At 34.7% G+C, this 20,528-nt stretch overlaps 1 protein-coding gene across 1 annotated transcript in view; it reads left to right on the plus strand.

The window, feature by feature from the left end:
* The window catches only part of ADAM7 (ADAM metallopeptidase domain 7), a gene marked incomplete at both ends in the record, with an annotated part of 86,906 nt that overhangs the window by 41,684 nt on the left and 24,694 nt on the right, over window positions 1-20,528 (plus strand). Inside the window, 8 exon segments of the mRNA XM_080796900.1 lie at window positions 7,569-7,738; window positions 10,007-10,091; window positions 11,562-11,692; window positions 13,245-13,419; window positions 15,108-15,197; window positions 16,499-16,694; window positions 17,103-17,205; window positions 18,182-18,371. Of these exon segments, the coding sequence (XP_080653026.1) occupies window positions 7,569-7,738; window positions 10,007-10,091; window positions 11,562-11,692; window positions 13,245-13,419; window positions 15,108-15,197; window positions 16,499-16,694; window positions 17,103-17,205; window positions 18,182-18,371 (1,140 nt within the window).

Raw genomic sequence — 20,528 nt, forward strand, 5'->3', positions numbered from 1 at the left:
CTTACAAATGTGCGGTGAATTCTTCTTATGTGTTACGTGATGATCAACATCTCTTTCTCATGCTCTGCCGCTGGGAGATGCTCTAGTACCATCTCTCCCCAAAGGAGGCGCTCTTTCCTTAGATTTCAAGGTACTATTGGCCCTGTTGCCTCAGCTAACTTATGGTTTGATATGATACAACTTTGTAGATTCTCTGGCTTTTTCTTTTTGTCAGGATAGCAAAAACATTCTTTCCAACTTTACACATCTTAGCCAGAAGTATAATTTCTCTAAACTTTAAATTTATGTCTATGGAAATTAAAAATCCTCCCCATATTATTCTAAAAATAGGAACAATGTGGAGTGGAATGGTTATATCTCATAGCCACCTCTGTTTTCTCCTGTTTCTTTTTATTGATTGATTGATTGATTGATAAAGGTTTTTGTAAGTTTATTCATGACTTGATTCTGATCCTATTTTTTCCAATAATTCTTGCAGTGTTTGTAACCATCTTTCCTCCTATCAAGGTTTTTAGGCATTTTTTCCTATTTTATTGGGACATATAATGGACATACACTGCTGTGTAAGCATAAGGCATACAGCATAATGGTTTGATTTACATAAATTGTAAAATGATTACCACAGTAGGTTCAGCTAACATCTATCTTCTCAAATAGATACTATGAAAAGAAAAGAAAAACCCAAAAGAATAAAGGAAAAATAATTCTCCTTGTGATGAAAACTCTCAATATCAACTCTTATTAACAACTTTCCTACCCATCATACAGTACTGTTAGTTGTAGTCATCCGTTGTACATCTCTAGTACTTATTTATCTTATCATTGGAAGTTTGTACCTTTGACCACCTTCCTCCAATTTCCCCCTCTCCACACTCAACCTGTGGTAACCACAAGTCTGATAATTTTTCCTATGAATTTGTTTTTTAAGAATTCCATATACAAGTGAGCTCATATAGTGTTTGTCTTTATCTGTCTGACTTATTTCACTTAATGTAATATCCTCTAGGGTAATCTATGTTATCAAAAATGGTAGGATATCCTTAATTTTTTATGGCCAAATAATATTCCATCATACATATCTACTAAAATTTCTTCCTTTCATCCATTAATGGACACCTTGGCTGTATTCATGGTTTGATTATATTATAATGCTTGCATAAATATAGGAGTTCAGATATCTTTTTGAATTAGTGCATTTGTTTCCTTTGATATGTCCCCAGAAGTGGAATTGCTGGATCATATAAATAGTTCTTTTTAAAAATTTTTGAGGATTGGGGCACCTGGGTGGCTCAGTGGGTTAAAGCCTCTGCCTTCAGCTCAGGTCATGATCTCAGGGTCCTGGGATCAAGCCCCGCATCGAGCTCTCTGCTCAGCGGGGGGCCTGCTTCTTCCTCTCTCTCTGCCTGCCTCTCTGCCTACTTGTGATCTCTGTCTGTCAAATAAATAAATAAAATCTTTAAAAAAAAAAAAACCTTTAAAAAAATTTTTTTTGAGGATCTTCCATATTTTTTTCCCTAGTGGCTTTACAGTCCCACCAACAGTGCACAAGGGTTCTCTTTTCTCTACATCCATACCAGCATTTGTTGTCTCTTGTCTTTTTAGTGATGGCCATTCTAACAAGCAGAGATGATATCTTATTGTGATTTTAATTCACATTATCTTAATGACTAGTGATGTTGAAAATCTTATCATGCACTTGTTGGCCTTTCATGTATCTTTTTTGAAGAAATGTCTATTCAGTTACTTTACCCATAAAATTTGAATTTTTTTGCCATTGAGTTAATGAGTTGTTTATGTATATTGGATATTAACACCTTATCAGATAATGGCTTGTGAATATTTTTCCCTATATCATAAGTTCTCTTTACACTATTTTATTGGCTTCTTTTGCTGTGCAGAAGTTTTTGTTTGATGTGATCCCACTTGATTGTTTCTTTTTTTATTGCTTGTGCTTTAGACATCATATCCAAACATTCATTACCAAGGCCCGTGTCAAGAAACTTTATTTCTATGTTTTCTTCTAGGATTTTATGGTAAAACTCAGTTTAACTCTTCAATCCACTTTGATCCATTTTTCACTTATTCTCATCAAGGGTATTAGCCTGCAGTATTATTTTCTAATAATATCCTTTCCTGGTTTTGATATCAGGGTAATCCCGGCCTTGTAAAATGAGTTTGGGAATGTTTCTTCCTCTTTGAGTTTTTTGGGAAGGTTTGAGAATGATTGATAGCAATTCCTTAAATGTTGTATAATTCACCAGTAAATCTATCTGGTCCTGTACTTTTCTTCATTAGGATATTGTGGATCACTGATTCAATCTCCTTACTAGTAATTGGTTTTTTCAGACCTGACCTTAAGACAAATGAAAATGGAAACACATATGAGTCTTTTATTTATTTCCTCTTTAATTTCTTCTTTGATCCATTGATCGTTCAGGAGAGTGTTATATAGTTTCCATGTGTTCATGAATTTTCCAGTTTTCGTCTTGTTACTGGTTTCTAGTTTCATGCCATTATGTTCAGAAAAGATACTTGGTATAATTTTTTATCATTTTTGAATTTGCTAAGACTTGTTTTAAAACCTAACATATGGCCTACTCAAAAAAATATTCTATGTGTAAATAAGAATATGTATTCTGCGATTGTTGGTTAGAAAGTTCTGTATACATTTGTTAGGTCCTTTAGGTCTAGAGTATTGTTCAAATGCACTGTTTGTTTATTGATTCTCTGTCTGAATGATCTACCCATTGTTCGGGGTGGAGTATTACTTTTTTTAAAATTTCTCCTTTCAGTTCTCTTAGTTTTTGCTTTGTATATTTATGTTTTCCAGTATTGGGCACATAAATATTTACAATTAAGTCTTCTTGATGTATTGACACTTTTATCATTGTGTAATGGTCTCTGTCTCTTTTTACCATTTTTTGTTTAAAATCTATTTTGATATATATATAATTACCCTTGCTTTTCTGTGGGGGGAGGAATGGGGTTATCATTTGGTTGAAATGATTTTTTCCATCCCTTCACTTTCAGTCTATGTGTGTCTTTAGGGCTTACATATTTTTGGTATGCTTTGTATTGTTGGATTTGCTTTTTTAATCCCTTCACCCACCCTGTGTCTTTTGATTGGATAGTTTAATTTGTTCACATTTAAAGAAATTATTGGTAGGTAAAGACTTACTATTGCCATTTTCTGAATTGTTTTCTGGTTGTTTTACAGATCCGTTGTTCCCTATTTCTTATCCTGCTCTCCTTTTGTGTGTGTGTGTGTGTGTGTTTTGATGTCTCTGATATTGGTATTCTTTGACTTCTTTATTGTATTCCTTCATCTAATTACCAGAAAATTTTCCCTTGAAGTTATCATGAGGTTTATATAAAATATCAAACTTATCAGGTCCTAATTTAAACTGATAACAATTTTTAACTTTAATAGAATTCATATACTTGACACTTCCTTTTCTCCTTACTATTACATTATTACATGCAGTTAAAATTTTACATTGTTTACATTTTTTACATTATTGCAGTTAAAATTTACATTCTTTAATATTTTGTAACTAATAACATTGTACATATTGTATTTATGGGTTCTTTTCCTATTTTCATTTTTTTAAAGGATTTTGTTTATTTATTTGACAGAGAGAGAGATGGCAAGTAGGCAGAAAGGCAGGCAAAGAGAGAAGGGGAAGCAGGCTCCCTGCTGAGCAGAGAATCTGATGCAGGGCTCTCCTGAGATCATGACCTGAACCTAAGGCAGAGGCTTAACCCACTGAGCCACCCAGGCACCCCACTATGTTCATTTTCTAACTTTTAAATTAGAGTTGTGAGTTATACACCACTATTACCAAATTGCAGAATCTAATGATCACTATACATTTACCATTACAAGTGAGATTAATGTTACCATTTTGTGGTTTTTTTATTATGTTAATGAGCATTTTTTACTTCTATTCAAAGAGGGGATTTAACATGTCTTCTAAGGCAGGTCTGGTGGTAATGAACTCCCTTCCTCAGCTTTTGCTTGTTCAAGAAAATTTTTATCTCTCTTTCATTTCTGAAGGACAGCTTTACCAGCCATTGTATTCTTGGTTCACAGTTATTTTGATATTACATTATCTCTTTGCCTAAAAAGTTTCTGTTGAGAAATCTATCTATAGGGTGAAGGGATTAAAAAAGCAAAATCCAACAATCCCTTATATGTAATGCCTCTCTTTTCTCTGCTGCTCTTAAAATTCTTTCATCTTTGATTTTTGACAATTTAATTATAATGTATCTTAATGTAGCCCTATTAGGTTTAATCTATTTGTCTTTCAGGCTTCATGGATCTAGATGTCTATTTCTTTCCCCAAGTTCAGGAAGTTTTTAGCCATTATTGCTTTAAATATACTTTCTGTCACTTTCTTTTTCTCTTCTCCTTCTAGAATCCTCATGGTATTTTTACACTGTGTCTCATAATTCCAGTAGGCTTTCTTCACTCTCTTTCATTCTTTTTTTCATTTTGCACCTCTCACTGGGTAATGTCTACTGTCTAATTCTTCCTTCCACATGGTCAAACTTCTCATTTTGTTCATGCATTGTTTTCCTAATTTTATTTAGTTGTCTGTGTTTTCTTATAGTCTGCTAAACTTCCTTAGAGGATTATTCAAAATGGTGTCCCTGACAGTTTATAGATCTCTGTTTCTTTATGGTCAGTTATTGGAGTTTATCAGTTTCCTTTCGTGGAGTCAAATTTACCTAATTTTTCATGATCCTTGATTATCAATTAGATTCTCTGCCCTTGTGCAGTGGGAGAAGCAGCTCTAAAACTGGAATATATCTTTGTTGTCTTAACTTAAGCTGAAATGACCCCAAGGTCCCCAGCCAAACAGCATTGCTGGCTTTGGTCTGCAAACTATGGGTGATGTCTGCCTTTCTCTTGTGTCTTTCCTGAATTTTCTGGGCTACACAACTTTTCAGGTGTTTTACCAACCTTCAGTCAGTTGGGACAAACACCCACTCTTCACAGTGGGTGGGTTATGTCTCATCTTCCTTGCCTGAATGGCTACTCCAGGCAATTCTCAGTTTCCCAAACCAGGCTCTCCAGTTAGAAGGGACCATAATCTACCCTCAGCCTTGGCTAAAAATTAGTCCCCCTGCCTCGGTGTAGCTCAGGAAGCCTTCACCCTGGAATAGGTTTCTCCCTCTATCTGAACATGGAGTATTCCTATTAAATCTTTCATTGGCCAAAATAGCATAAAGCTGAGAAGCAATTACTATTAATTTATATGGGAATGTTTTTGAGCCAAAAAAAAAAAAAAAAACAAAACCCAAAACAAAACAACACAACTTCTCTTAGGCTTTTCTGGTACCTTGGAACACATCTTCCTAACAAATGCACAAAAGAAACTGAGATAAAGCTCTGATGCTCACAGACACACTTCAAAGCTACAGTGGCTTGTGCTTGACAGTGTCACCTACCTGGGGTGTTTGTTGCCTCTACAATGGCTCACCACAAAGCAAACATTGAGCATTACTTTTGCTTTTTGCCCTTTCTCATAAAAGCAAAAATCCTCTTCAGATTTCTTTTGTTCAGTGAAAATGGATTCTAATGTTGGCCTTTTGTGAAAGCCAATGGCCTAGCACAAACTGAAAAACCAAGGAATACCTGTATTGGCTTTTTTCTGAGAGTAATCAGCTCTATCCGCTCAACTCTTGGCTCAAACCACCGTTGGTTCACACAGCTTTCAGGAATGTCATTAGCTCTTCTGATCAGATAGAACCAGAAGACTCTCCCCACAATACATGGGTCTATGTCTCAGTTCTCTTGCCTAGACTACTCTGTCTTCAATCACAAAGGACCAGGAGCTACTCTGGGCTTTGTATGTGAATTTATCCCCCTGCCTGTGTGTAGCTTGGAAGAGCTAATGCCTGGTACCGGCTTTGCTCTGAGGGTGATCTGCTCTGCGCCTCTGCCTCTCAGCCCAAGCTCCTTTTGTCCTGTTTCTTATATTTTGTGATTGTCTTTATCACTACCCTAACACTGATTCAAATATAAGACTCAGTCTTTCTCTTTGGGTTCCCATTGCCAAAGTAAACATAAACATAAAACTGGTGCAAATTACTGAACTTTTACTAAAGATAATTCAGTTTATATTGGGTAGTCATACTGATCCTCTATCCTCCACAGTGCTCACACTCGTTATTCTACTTCATCCTCTCTCATTTACTTTCATAATGTCTTTACCCCTTTATCTCGGAAAGTTCAGTTTTTTCTCTACTGGGAAGAGTGAACCAACTCTTCACAATCTCCCAAATATGTATATCCAAAACCTTTCAAGCATTCCATAGATGCAGCATGATTTTATTTTATAGGGTATGTTTTCACTAGAAGAGAGCGCATTCATAGAATGACAAATGAGAAGTATTGTTTCCATTTGTACTTTCTCCAGTTTTATGGACCTAAAGCCCACCCATGAATGGTAGAGACTCCAATGAGACCAGGTTAAAACAAATATATTGTTCTGTGGGAACTGACTTATAAGGTCTATTCCATGCTAAGGTCAGTTAAAAGGAATGGACATTATAGGCTCCAGTATGGATTTGAGATCATGATTTAACTAAAGATCTAACTTCATGATTGTTTAAAGGAAGTCTAGTTGTCAGGTTTATGAAATGACTTTGTTGGGTTATTATGTTGACACATGAAATTCAATATATTCATATTATTCAGGTTAAGAAAAGTAGAAAATTAACACAATGTTATTATAGCCATGATGTTTCACACTTCTTAATAACTGATTGCATCCTCTACTATTATTGTGTGAACGACCTCATCATTTCTGACCTTAACTCAATGTTCATAGTTCATTCATTCTTTCAACCCACTTTGTACTGGCTGTTAGGAATTATAAAATTTATATAACATCTTTTGCCTCAAAATCTTCATATAATATTTGCTTCAACTCTGTCTTCTTTTGTGCTGGCATCAAAGTATCTACCAACTCAGTGTTTACAAAATGGAAATGAAGTGAGAAGGTTTATGAGCTATAGCTATTTGCGCCTGTTTTGAGCTATCTCCAAAAAGATTTCTCAGACAGCAAAGTAGTTCTAAAAAAATCAAACAAAATATGGCAGCTAGGCTATTGGTTTTTGAAAACCAATATCAACATTCTAATCTGCCATAGAACCAACTAATGACTAAAATAGAGAGATAAATAAAGAACATTCATCCCTCTGTGTGCCACTACTCATAAATTCACGTCTTCTGGACAGTTATAATCTCAGAGTTTTACTAAATTATTTATGCTAGACACATCTTGAGCCCAGTGTCTGTAAGGTTCATCATATTCAAAGAAAATCAAATATTTTTAAGTTAAATTTTTTTTGTTGATTATGGCAATTTTCCCAGTATTCTGGGCAAGTTACACTATATTCTGTTTCAGTATAGCCATTTGTAAAATAAGACCTGCATTTTTTGTTTATGTACCTCACATGTTAAAATTACTTTTTTTTAAAATTATAGGGGAATATAGTAATGGTGAAGGATCCTTCTGTAGCTTGAGTCTTTGAAAATTTATTTTTCCTTTGAACAGATTTATAAAACCTTGGACATTCATGTGACATTGGTTGGCCTTGAAACGTGGACAAATGGAGATAAAATAGACATAGATTCAAATATAGAAAATACCTTATTACGTTTTTCAACTTGGCAAGAAATAATCCTGAAAAAGAGGAAAAATTTTGATCATGTTATATTACTCAGGTATGTAAGTGCTCTATTTTCCTGCATACTTTAGGTGAATTATAAATATATAATAAATAAATGAATAAACAAACAAACAAGTGAACAGCAACAAACTACTTTTTAAAACAATTGCTTTTTGCATAGTACACAATGACAAAATGTTATGTCCAGCTATACATAAAATTTCCAAATCAACTTTTAAATAATCTTTCTTTCTAATATTGATTAACACTAGAAAGTAAATATATGATACATTTACATTTCAGTCAGGATTGAAAATGTCACTGGATGAGAATGTACTTTTAGAATCAATTTACTTAACCAACATCTAGCACTAACACCCTTGATTCTTCCATGCTGTGCCATTCTAATACTCCCTAAAACCTATATTACTGGGAAAGCACCTTATTCTCTGGAAATTTTCCCTCAGTAAAGTGTCCCTATCCAATGAATAGTGCTTCAAGAGCATCTCCTCTACTATTCATGAGGGTGGATAACTAAGCCGCCACAGCTTTAATATTCCTAAGTAAATAAAGTTTTGGATTTATCTACAATATTAGGTCATTCCTAAGAAAGGGGTCCCATTTTTATCATTTTTTCTAATTCAAAATAGCTACCACACTACTCAGCCTATTAGGAAATGATAAATAATTGTGCAGCTGAACTGACCTTATCTTTGTGTTAACCATTGTCCTGTTATCCTAATAAAAGTATGAAAGCACAACTTTGGAGTAATAGAGCTTTTGAGCATTTCTTCTGGTGCCCTTACGGCTACTATATAACAATGGTACCCACTTTATCTACTTCATCTTCCTGTAATAGTGGTGTTTCGCCTATGGTCTGAAAACATGGCCTACAAATGTGCTTCTTAACATTATCTAAATATTAACTTTCAATTTGAACTCAGAACTGCGAACCTTCCAAAGTCTACAGCTGGAAGTCGGGTTCAGCTCTCTGGCAGATTGATGAGAGTGAACCACACCTCTAAAATAATATCACTTCTGATTTTCATCACTGAGATGGCCCAAAGCACATATCTCCAGGGAGATACTTGTACCTATCACCATAGCATTCATTATGCACAAGATTAACCTCTTTGCCTATTTCTTGGATCTGTGTTTTAAAATAATAAATTAGTCTAGAAATATCACATGGTTATAAGCAAAAAAACTTTTTACTTTCATGAACGTCTCTTATTCTGAGCAATAGCTTCTCACAGTGATAGTATGTCTGCAAATAAGGAAATGAAGAAAGTGCTCCTAAATATCTAATTGTACATCATATTTGGGACTTATGTATTGAGTTCCTTGTATGTCTTCTCATCTATATTCACATAGCACTAGAAGTGATAATATATATGGCATTCTCATGTTGTGATTTTTGTTTCTAAGTAACCATGAGCAAGTTCAGAATCCAGATTGTGTTTGCTCTGATGCTTCATCTCCATAAGTGGTATTCTTCTAAGATCTCCAGAGTCTAGGAAGACCAGAGTTCTAAATACCTCCAAGATACATAGCCAAACACTGAGACTAAAAACGTAGGACATTTCAATAGTAAAGAAAGAAATAGAACATACCTTCTTGATCAAAAAAGCTAAAGATTGAAAGGGGTCATGTAGCCTGACCACTTTTCTCATATTTGAATCTTCTTAATTATGTATGTTCCAAGTGTGGTCTTCCAGCTCATAATCACTCTTTAAAGTGGTCCAACTCTAAATGTTCTTGAAAGCGTATCAAGTCTGGATTCCCCTAATATGCATATCTACATCTGTCTTTTTAGGTAATCCAAGAATAGTTCATATGACAACTCTTTTAAATGTTTGATTATTGTTATCTAATCCTCTGTGAGTTTCTATGTTTGATTAAAATTTTTAAAAATTTTTTAACTATAGCTAATTAATCATAATATTGAGTCTGTTTACTATGTTGTATTTTTCTCTCCAAACATTTTTTTAACTTAATTATTTGATCTTTTAAGTGGTTTTATCCAAAGCTGAGTGTAGGATAAGCCCTGTAAAATTGAACTCTCATTTTATTATTTTTTTGAAAGTACATTTTTATAAGTTCAACTTTAGATTATACTGACTTTTTCAATACCTCTAATATACTACAAATATTAAATGAGCTTAACAACAACTAAGATCATCCTCAATTCTAGAACTCTAAGAATAAAAAAGCACTTTTATGCGCAAAGGCACTAGCATTGTGAGGATTCATTGCGATCCAATCTTTGTGTTAATTAAACCACTGGCTCAGACTGAAGAGTGTATTTGCATCTTGTTTATAGTGGGAAATGGCTCTACATACATGCACAAGGAACTTCTTATTCAGAGGGTATATGCCTGCCCTATTATTCCTCCAGTGTTGTTAAGGTAGGCTGGGTTTTACTTGTTATGTAACTTGATCACAAAGTTTGAAGTTAGTTTTTATAAATTTTGTGTCCTATTGAAGGGGACTAAGGTCACCTGGGTGGTTCAGTTGCTTCAGCATCCAACTCTTGATCTCAGTTCAGGTCTTGATCTCAGGGTCCTGAGTTCAAGCTGCATGTTGGGCTCTGCTCTGGGGGTGGAGCCTACAAAAAGAGAAAGAAAGAAAGAAAGAATGAAAGAAAGAAAGAAAGAAAGAAAGAAAAGGAAAGATCATGTATGAATTCTGCCATATATCCCCACCAATATATACTATGATGAAATTGTTGTTTCCTTTATTAAATAGGAAAATAACAGTTTTATAAAAACTATAGATGAAAAATGAAGGTAAACCAGTCTGTTCAGAGCTTTAAAAATCATATACAAATTGACATACAAAGATTAGAAAGGTTTTTTTGCATACTATATATATTCACTATCATTATCATTATCATTATCATATCAAGACAACCTTGCGATTCATTTTCAGTAAGAGTAAGATGTTCAAACTGCTGACTTATCTATTTTATCTGGTATCTTTCCCAAGTCACTAAGCTTCTAGTAGATGCTGTCCAAGTAGTCTTATCTAAGTCTCATTAAGACCTTGAAATTAAAAGCTTGTAGATGATCTATTTATTACATTGTTCCTTTTATGATTATGCCTTTGATCATGGTATTTTATTAACACAAATTTTGCATAGTGGAGTCTATCTAATCTAGTATAGGCTATTGCCACTCCAATTATGACATTACAACCCATCCAGAACACATTTTAAACTTCAAATGAGTAAGATGAAATAACCAAATTAGGGGAATTTTACCTTTATAGTAATCTGATATCCCACCCCTTTTTGGAAATTAATTTTTTTGTACTTATTATAGAGGTTAAAACATGAGAGAGAGCTACAGACAGAGGGAACAAACAACTCTGCCTTGGATTTCAAATCACCGAACTTCTGGTTTTCTTAGTAGTAGAAACTTCCTCCTCATGATTACATTACATACTGTTGGGCAGTGTGAGACTGTAGTCTGAAAACATGAACCTCACACATTTTTTATTTTTGCCATTTTTGAATATCTGGCATATAAAAGGCAAATCAATAATGTTTATTTATTAGGATTTTAGTTTATAATTTTTAATTATAATTTTTAGCTATTTATAAGAATGAGCTTATAGAAATTCAGCAATGATTATTACTGTGCCACAAAAAGAGAATATCAAAATGTTAGAGACACTCAAAGGTCATTTTTCCAACCTCATTATATAATTAAAGGAGCTGAGGGCAGGACAGAGAGGTAACAAAGGCCATGGCCTCTCAAATACGTACTAGTTAACCGAAGCTAGAAACCAGGTCTCAACAAATAGTTCAAAACACTATGTACTGAAGTTCATTAACTTATAGAAATTTGTAATACACATCTTTTTTTTGGCCCCAGGATCTTTTGCCTGACCTAAATGTAGTTGCAAGCAGAATTGCACATCAGCTGGGTCATAACCTTGGTATGAAGCATGATGATTACCCGTGTACCTGTAATTTTGAGAGATGTGTGATGGATCGTGGTGGAAGGTAAGGTTCAAACAATGTAGAGAATACATTTAAATATTTTGTGTGTGACTCTTAGTTAGAACTCCATATTGTAGGGATATATAGATATTATGTAAACAATTTCTAATATATTCTATAAGGTCTATTACAAAACCAGCCATGATAGGTGTTTCCCTTTGGGGCTAAATCTTAACAGTTGGTAGTGTTGGTCCTAGTGACATGGTGAAAGAAACTCTAAAATTCCATCTAAGCATACTGCAAAAATATACAACAATTAATTGGTAAATTATAGTAAGGTGCTTAGGAGAAGAATACACTCTATGTGCCTTGTTTTATCATCTTGGCTATAAACTCTAATTTATTCCTTCAAATCTTTACTCAGATGTCTTTCTCAGCCAAACCTTCCCCAGCCACTTGATCTAATTTTTCAATCCTGTCTCTAATCCTTTCTTCTTTGTTTTTTTTCCCCATTCTTAGTATTAATCACTACCTAATATAGTCTGTTCATTACCTACTTAGCTTGCTTATTATTTTATTCCTCCAACAAAATATAAACTTCATGAGGTCAGGTTTTGTCTGCATTCTGCACTGTTTTATCACACTGTCTAGAAAAGTCCCAGATACATACTAGGTACTGTATAAATAATTGTAGAATGAATGAATGTCCTATATCCCCCCATCATACTGTGAATTACCACACCCAGCTCCTAAACTTTACACATTTTTTGAAGTCCTTCACAGAGAGCACATCATGTATTTCATATAAGAAAAGTGTTTATGATGATGATCAGCACTTCTATATATTGATCAAATGAGGTAAAATAGTGAAAGCACCAAGTACAGTGCCTGCCATACAGTAATAACTAATAACTGATATCTAATTTTATATCATCATCTATACAATTAGTAGTATTTTTCAGGGCCCATCATTCCAAAGTAATGTTTTTAAGCCTCTAAAAGTCCATCTGTGTCCCTTATGTACCAATAATGGCAAGGGAGTCAAAACAAAAGAAAGACAGAAGGGAGGTAAATTTCAGTCTTTTTAGTATTTGAACTTTTCAGAAGGATAGTGCATTCCTAGGATGTGTAAGGTATTACTAAGTAAATCATTTGTTTCAACAATGTTTATAGAGAATGACTTTGTGCCAGGCCCTGTGTTAATTAGTGCTTATTTTAAAAAAAATACAGTCCCTGCATTGAGAAGCTTGTAATCTTGCATAAATGATAAACAAATACATAGATTATGTCAAGAGGAACAAATAGAAAGTGATCTAGGAGCAGCAAACACATTCAGTCTAAACTGTGGGCTTCGGGAAGTACTTTCTGGACAATATATAGTTGTAGTATGTTCACTAGGATATCGTGTGTTGGCTGTTTCAATAAAACATTTTCTATAATAAAAGCCCACTTGCTACTCTCCTATAATAGTAAAGCAAACTAGGAGAAGTAAATGGACTTTTAGAGTTCATCATTTATATTTATTCTTTCTGAATCCTTCATTAAAGATTCATAGCTCTTCCACTACTATGCATTGATAAAATTAATCTTTATTTTTAATTCATCTGAATTCTAGCATTCCTGCACTAAAATTCAGTAAATGTAACAGAATTCAGTACGTTCGACACCTGAAGGATTATAATCCAACATGCATGTTCAACATTCCATTTTCTGATGAATTAAGTAATTACCCATATTGTGGAAACAAGAAGTTGGATGAAGGAGAAGAGTGTGATTGTGGCCCTGTTCAGGTATTTGCAAATAATGTCTTTAAATTACAAAGTTTCTGCTCAGCTAGAACCTAGGCAGGGAGGTGGCCATTAATCAACCAAGATATTCCTTGTAAAGTTTTAAATAATGTGTTTTTTGTCTCATTTCAAAGCAAATCATTGGTGTAGCCTCAGTGCAAGACATCTTACCAAGTCATGAATTATGTATAATGATCTTGCTGGAGACCCACAGTATCACATTTGCCTGGTTTATATAGTAATCAGCCCTTCTTGTAAGAAAGGCCCGTAGGTGCTTTTAAGTCTGATCTCATGCACAGTAGGAATTTGTTCTCCACACTTAGTCAATCGAGCTTACTCAGTGCCCTTATGAGGCCAGTCTATATCCCCAGCTGGACAGTTCATGTTACTGGAAAACTCTTGTCTTAATTGAACATGAACCATTCTAACCTTCTACATATTTATTGGAGCTTTGGTCTCTGGAACGTTTAGAATATGCCTTTAAGAAAAATTTTAGAGTAATTCTTAATCTACTTTCCTTCAACATCGAAGCTACTTCTGTTAAGAGCTTATCCTACAGGTATGAGTCTTAGACAATCACTTCTCAAATTTTCATGTGTATATACATCACGAGGGGATGTTAAAATGTGAATTCCAATTCTGTAGGCCTGAAGTGAGCCTGAGATCCTTTATTTCCAGCAACCTGAAAGGATATGTTGATATTGCTGGTCAGAAGACCACATATGTAGTATGTACACTGTAGACACTACAAAATTCAAAACAAATCTAATAGTAAGTGAATCAGAGATTCCATAATCAAAGTGGGAACAGTGACATGTAACAAGGTTGCAACACCTAGTTTTCAAATGTCTCAGATTGAATGCAAAGAGGCCCTTAACTTTGGAAATTGAGGCTTTAGCTTATGCACATTCTTTAGAGAATGTTTCTACAGTTTCATTCTAACACACAAAGTACCTTACATTACAATTTGCAGTTTCTTTCACAATTTTAGTTTTGTTTAAGCATATAGGGCCTATGCGTCCATCCTGCTGTTACTATTTAATGATGTATTAAAAACAACAGCAAAGTTCAACTTGAAATACTCAGATTTTTGAGGAAAATGTAAAATTAGATCTTCAGAAGTTCTATTATTTCATATTAAACATTTACTATAGAGAAGTAGCAGGGCCCTTCCAAAGAATGGAAGTCATCAAGAAAATGGAAGGTCAGAAACTTGGACCTTGTAAGCTGCTGATGAAAATTCATTAGTGTGGAGTACTGAACAGCTAACTGGAAAGAAAACAAAATAGGGGTATCTGGGTACCTCAGTCGGTTAAGCCTCCAACCCTTGATTTCGACTCAGATCATGATCTCAGGGTCCTGGGACAGAGCCCCGCATTGGGTTCCATGCTCAGCAGGAAGTATGCTTGAGATTGTCTCCCTCTCCCTCGGTGCATCTCCCTGCTCACAGGCGCACGTGCTTTCTCTCTCTGTCTCTTTCTCAAATAAATAAATAAATCTTTAATAAATAAATAAATGTCCCAAAGACCTGTTACAAGCAGTAGTCTTCATATACATGTCATAGCCTAGGATCATGCATTTGGATTTAACTTTGAAAGACAAGTAATGATAAATTATACAGAACCATAACTTACTAAACAAGACCTTAACTACAAACCAACTTCTGATCTTTAATTTTTGATTATTGCCAGGAGTGCACCAATCCTTGCTGTGATGCAAACAAATGTGTGTTGAAGCCAGGATTTAGTTGTGCAGAAGGAGAATGCTGTGAAGCTTGTCAGGTAAGGACCTGTGCCAGGACTGGGTTCTCCGTTTTCAGTTGATTAAGTGTACATAGGGCGGCAGAATTGGCTGTCCGCTGAATGACCCTACACTACTAATCCCAGGTTAGGGTTATGTGTGCTTGTCCCCAGTAAAGCCTCTTCTGAGTTGTTCTGACTTCTGACTGGGTCATGCTGTGGCCTAGGGAGTAGAGAAGCAGGTATCACTTGGCCTTTTAGGACTAGTTATATGATAAACATTATTCTTGTTTCTTTGTAAATAACTGCTAACCTATTTAACCTCAGTTCACGTGTGCTGATGGTGGAAGAAGTGGCATTCCAACAATAGTGAACTAGAAGGGGAAAGGATTATACTGGCATTGGAGAGTGAGAGTGACTAGTACATGGAGATATATTCCTAGGAAAGGCGATCAGAAATCCAAATGAACTAGAAGGGGAAAGGATTATACTGGCATTGGAGAGTGAGAGTGACTAGTACATGGAGATATATTCCTAGGAAAGGTGATCAGAAATCCAAATGTCTCTGTCCAAAGTTTTAATGACATTTCTTTCAGCATACTATATTGTGAACTCACAAAGGAAAGGAAGTATGTCTTATTCATTTTCAAATCTTTCTAGGACTCGTTACAGTTAAATGCATATCGAGTGGCTGAATAAGAAAGTATTTCCATGCACTTTCCTCCAGCAATGAGTCAGGGTATTTTTCCAGTCATTTGGAGAGATGTGATTTCTTGGGAGTGGAGATTCTTCATTATAAATATATGTTATATGAGTGTGTTGGAGATGGTATGTACAATCTCCAAGATAAACAGAACTCCTGCTCATTTCTCCATTTTATGTCCTTTCAGTTCTGCCCAATACTGTTCTAATACAGATTTTCAAAAACACTGTCGTGTCATTCCTAAAATTACATAAAAGTCAACACATTTACAAACGATTATAATTCTCAGTGGAATGGATTAGAAACTCATGATCCAACCTTAAAACCTTTTTTCTTTTTTTTAAAGATTTTATTTACTTATTTATTTGACAGACAGAGATCACAAGCAGGCAGAGAGAGAGAGGAGGAAGCAGGCTTCCTGCTGAGCAGAGAGCCCCATGCAGGGCTTGATCCCAGGACCCTGGGATCATGACCTGAGCCAAAGGCAGAGGCTTTAACCTGCTAAGCCACCCAGGCGCCCCTAAAACCTTTTTTTTTTTTTTAAGATAAATTAAATGGGTCAACCTTCCTCCTACTTACTGAAACTTAACCTACCTATATATGCCAAAGATTTATTAGTCTTTTTACTTTTCTTCAACAGATGAAAAAATCAGGGTCCATATGCAGACCGGCAAATGATGAATGTGATTTTCCTGAAGTATGCACTGGCTACTCTTCTGCATGTCCTGATGACAAATTCCAAGTAAATGGATTTCCTTGCAGGAATGCAAAAGGCTACTGCTTCATGGCGAAATGTCCCACCCGGGATGATCAGTGCTCTCAATTTTTTGATAATGGTGAGAGCCAATTACAGTGAGTGGCTGATAAACATAATAGCTATAATTTCTGTTATTATCCTGTAAAAATTTGGGGGCAAGATTGAAGATAATGTCATTTGTGGCATTCTTCCCATATTTTACCTAGAATCTCCCTGGATATTACCTTTAATATTAGTTGCTATTGTCTCTAGTATTAATTAACTAGCTGAATATGTGGGTTAAAGTATGTTTGTTACATTTTTATATCCATACACCTCTATAAAATATCTTTTGATACAATAGGATAAGTTTAAAGTGATTTACTTATCTCATTCTGCCTTCCCACCACATGATAATAAAATTTCAATTAGAAAAATAAGAAATGTTATGATTTATAACATTCAAGTTTTTATTATTTTACTTCAATCATTCCATTTTGGATTCTAGAGGTGAAAGACAGTTCTGATCTCTGCTATGAGATGAATAAAAGAGGAAATAGATTTGGATACTGCAAAAACAAGGAAAACAGATTAATTCCCTGTGAAGAGAAGTAAGTACCATGTAAAGATAAGTAAGTGCCTTCTAAGGGTGTTTTTGCAAAATCAGAATTCTCTTGTTCTGACAGCTGCTAACCTCTTTTTACTGAGGAGGTTAGAAGAAGGCGGAGTAAGGGAGCAAGCACACATCCCTGATTGTGTAACTGGCACATTTATGAGTTGAAGCCCATGAGATATAAGGAGGAGAATTGGGAAAGAGTTAAAATTCTTAGGAAAGAAAGGGAGGAAGAGAGCTACAAAAAATAGGAAAGAGCAGACAGGAGGAGGAAAATAGAGTGGAAAGAACAGAACAGAGAGAAGGAAATAAGTGAAACCATAAAAAGAAAGAAAAGTAGAAGTTGAAATTGGAAGGGAGAAGTGGAAATTAGATCTGATTTTACAAAGTATTAGCTGTGTCATTCTTCCAGATTTGTTATACTCAGAAAAGCTTTTTTTTTTTTTTTTTCCCTGTGCCACAAAACAGGATTTGGATTAAAAACAACAACAGAAACCTTTGGTCAAGTTCAACTTTGTTCCTAAATATTCTAGGTGAAACTGGGCAGTCAGTTAACTTCCTCTTACTTCCAGTTGTTGCCTAATCTACAAAATGGGTATTATAATAATATCAAACTCACGGGTTTTTTTGTGAAAATTAACTGATGTGCTCTGTGCAAGAAAGAGTAAGAAAGAAATCTTAACATCTTGATGAAAGTTAGATGAATTGAAATTACTAATAAGAAATATTCTTCTGTAAATTAGAGCTAATATTGATTTGTGGGAATCACAAAACTGTAAAGAAATACAATCATTTTACATGTCCCAGAGTCAGGACTTTATCTAAACTTTCACCCTGTCTCACTTGGTGCTTCTGCAGCCCGTTGATAAACCTGGGTCTAGAGAAAAGCAACCAGGCCACTTCACTGACAGCCTCATCTCTATAAAGTTCTATTTCCTGGTCCCAAACCTGAGAATATTCTCCCTTTCCTTCAGAAATGTCAAGTGTGGAAAGATACACTGCAGCAGAGGGCAGCATTCATCTCTGTCTGGTAAAGAAAAGATTAATCACCATAAGAAGACTTCAAAGCTGAATGCCACCACTGAGTGCAAAACTTTTATTTTATACCAAAATTCTAAAGATTTGGGCCTGGTTGCTTCTGGAACAAAATGTGGAGATGGAATGGTAAGATGAAAGTCCTTTGTTATATTAAAACTTCTTGGTTCAGCCACTTTAAAACATTATTCTCTATAATTGGTTCCTGAGGACCTATATATGGCCTATATAAGCAGAAACAAACGGGCAACTTTTTTTTTTTTTAATTGAGCAAAGTAGTAATAACACTACAATGAATATTCATTTTGTTTAACCTCTGTTATACAAAATGATATGTGAATGTTATGTGTGCTTAATTAGTGTCTTACAGTGAAATTATAGACATAATTTTAAAAATTAATTTGACTATGAAATAGCCATATGTTCTTCAATTATTTTATTCATTCAGCCATATTTTTTGGACACATACTGTAGTACCAGTGGCCATACTGGAAACAAATGATGTAAATATGAGTGTACTTGAGAATTTCATAAATTAAATTAAATATATTATGATCTAACACAAGTGCTTTCATAGTTCATTGGTGACCAACGAACTTTTGAGTCCAAAGGAAAAAGTGATTGCCTTTAGTCGGAGAACATGAATGGCAACTTATGATGCCATTAAATTAATGACATTTCAGCTTTGACATGACAAACATTTTTCAATGCAGAAAAAGTAATGAAAGACTTTTTAGAAAGAAATACCTATATAACATGCAAAGGTACAAAATGTATGGCATAGTCAGGAAACTGACAATTTCAGTGTGATTGGAGCTTTGGGTAAAATGTCAGAAAATGAAGTTTTCTAAAATAAGGCCAGATCAGAAGAAGTTTATCATTCCAAGATGAAAACTTCAGGACACGTACTAAAAATAACAGCCAACTCATCAAGGTTTATAACACAAAAATATATGGAAAACATAATACTTTTCAAAAATCAGTTATTGTGAAATAGTATAGTTTCTGTCTGTGATATAGCTCCACTCCTCCCATACCATCACCCACAAACATTACAGTTTCATTCATATAACGTGATCGAGAAATGAATTGAAAAACAAAATTCAGAATGAAAAAAGGGAATTAGAATTTCATTATTTAATGGATATCTATATTTCAAATCCATACACTTAACTATCAGTTTCCCATTAAAATAGCTAAATATTAAAATGATGAAGAATCTATATTTGTGAAATTTTAGGTATGTGTACAACCACATACTAGAAAGTTCAAGGACTTTCAATGAAAGAGTGTATGAGACATCAGGTTAAAGAAAATACCAAACAATTTTCTATTCACTCCAGGTAAGAAAAATCACCCAAAAATACAAGCAGAAGTATGACTTACCCTTCATAGAACCCCATAAGTGGTAGGGGTTGAACAAAGGAATTTATAGAGAAGCAGTTGTTCTGCATCTTGATCTTATATGCATGCTGTGACCATATGCCACCACATAGAGTGCTTATTATTTCGAGAGTAATCTTTTTTTTTAAAGATTTTATTTATTTATTGGACAGACAGAGATCACAAGCAGGCAGAGAGGCAGGCGGCAAGAGAAAGGGGGAAGCAGGCTCCCCACTGAACAGAGATCCCAATGCGGGGTTCAATCCCAGGACCCTGAGATCATGACCTGAGCCAAAGGCAGAGGCTTAACCCACTGAGCCACCCAGGTGCCTGCAAAAGTAATCTTAATATAGAAGTGTACCAATCACAATGGTGCCAGTTATTGGGTCAATTCATAATGAATTCATAATGAATTCATAATGAACTCATGAAAACAAATGCCAGTTTATAGAGGTATCACAAACATACCCCTTTTGGTATAGACTTTTCATCTCATTTTTATAATGATACTATTTTTGGATATGAGTAAATTAAAATGAATAAAAACATTCTAGTTTCTCATAATTGTTTTTCTTTCCAGGTAAATTTTGATTTGGCATAGAAAATGAGGGCAAACATATCCCATTGCCCTTGAATGACTTTTTCCTTAGCGACATAAATAGGAAAAATAAAACAAAAGGAAAACAGTGAGAAAAGATGAAAAAGGAAGGATAATACATTGGAAAGGAAGAAGAGTAGAGGTGAAGGGGGAAGGAAAGGAGAATACTAGTTAGTTCTCTCAGGCACAAAAGAATCGCTGCAACCTGTCTCCGTAGTTTTATCTTTAGTAAACACATAAAAATGGCAAAATCAAAATAAGAAACATTTCAATGTTTCCTTTAGTTGAGACTGAAGTATATGAAA

The sequence above is a fragment of the Martes martes genome (genome assembly GCF_963455335.1).
Source record: "Martes martes genome assembly, chromosome: 2".
Lineage (NCBI taxonomy): Eukaryota > Metazoa > Chordata > Mammalia > Carnivora > Mustelidae > Martes > Martes martes.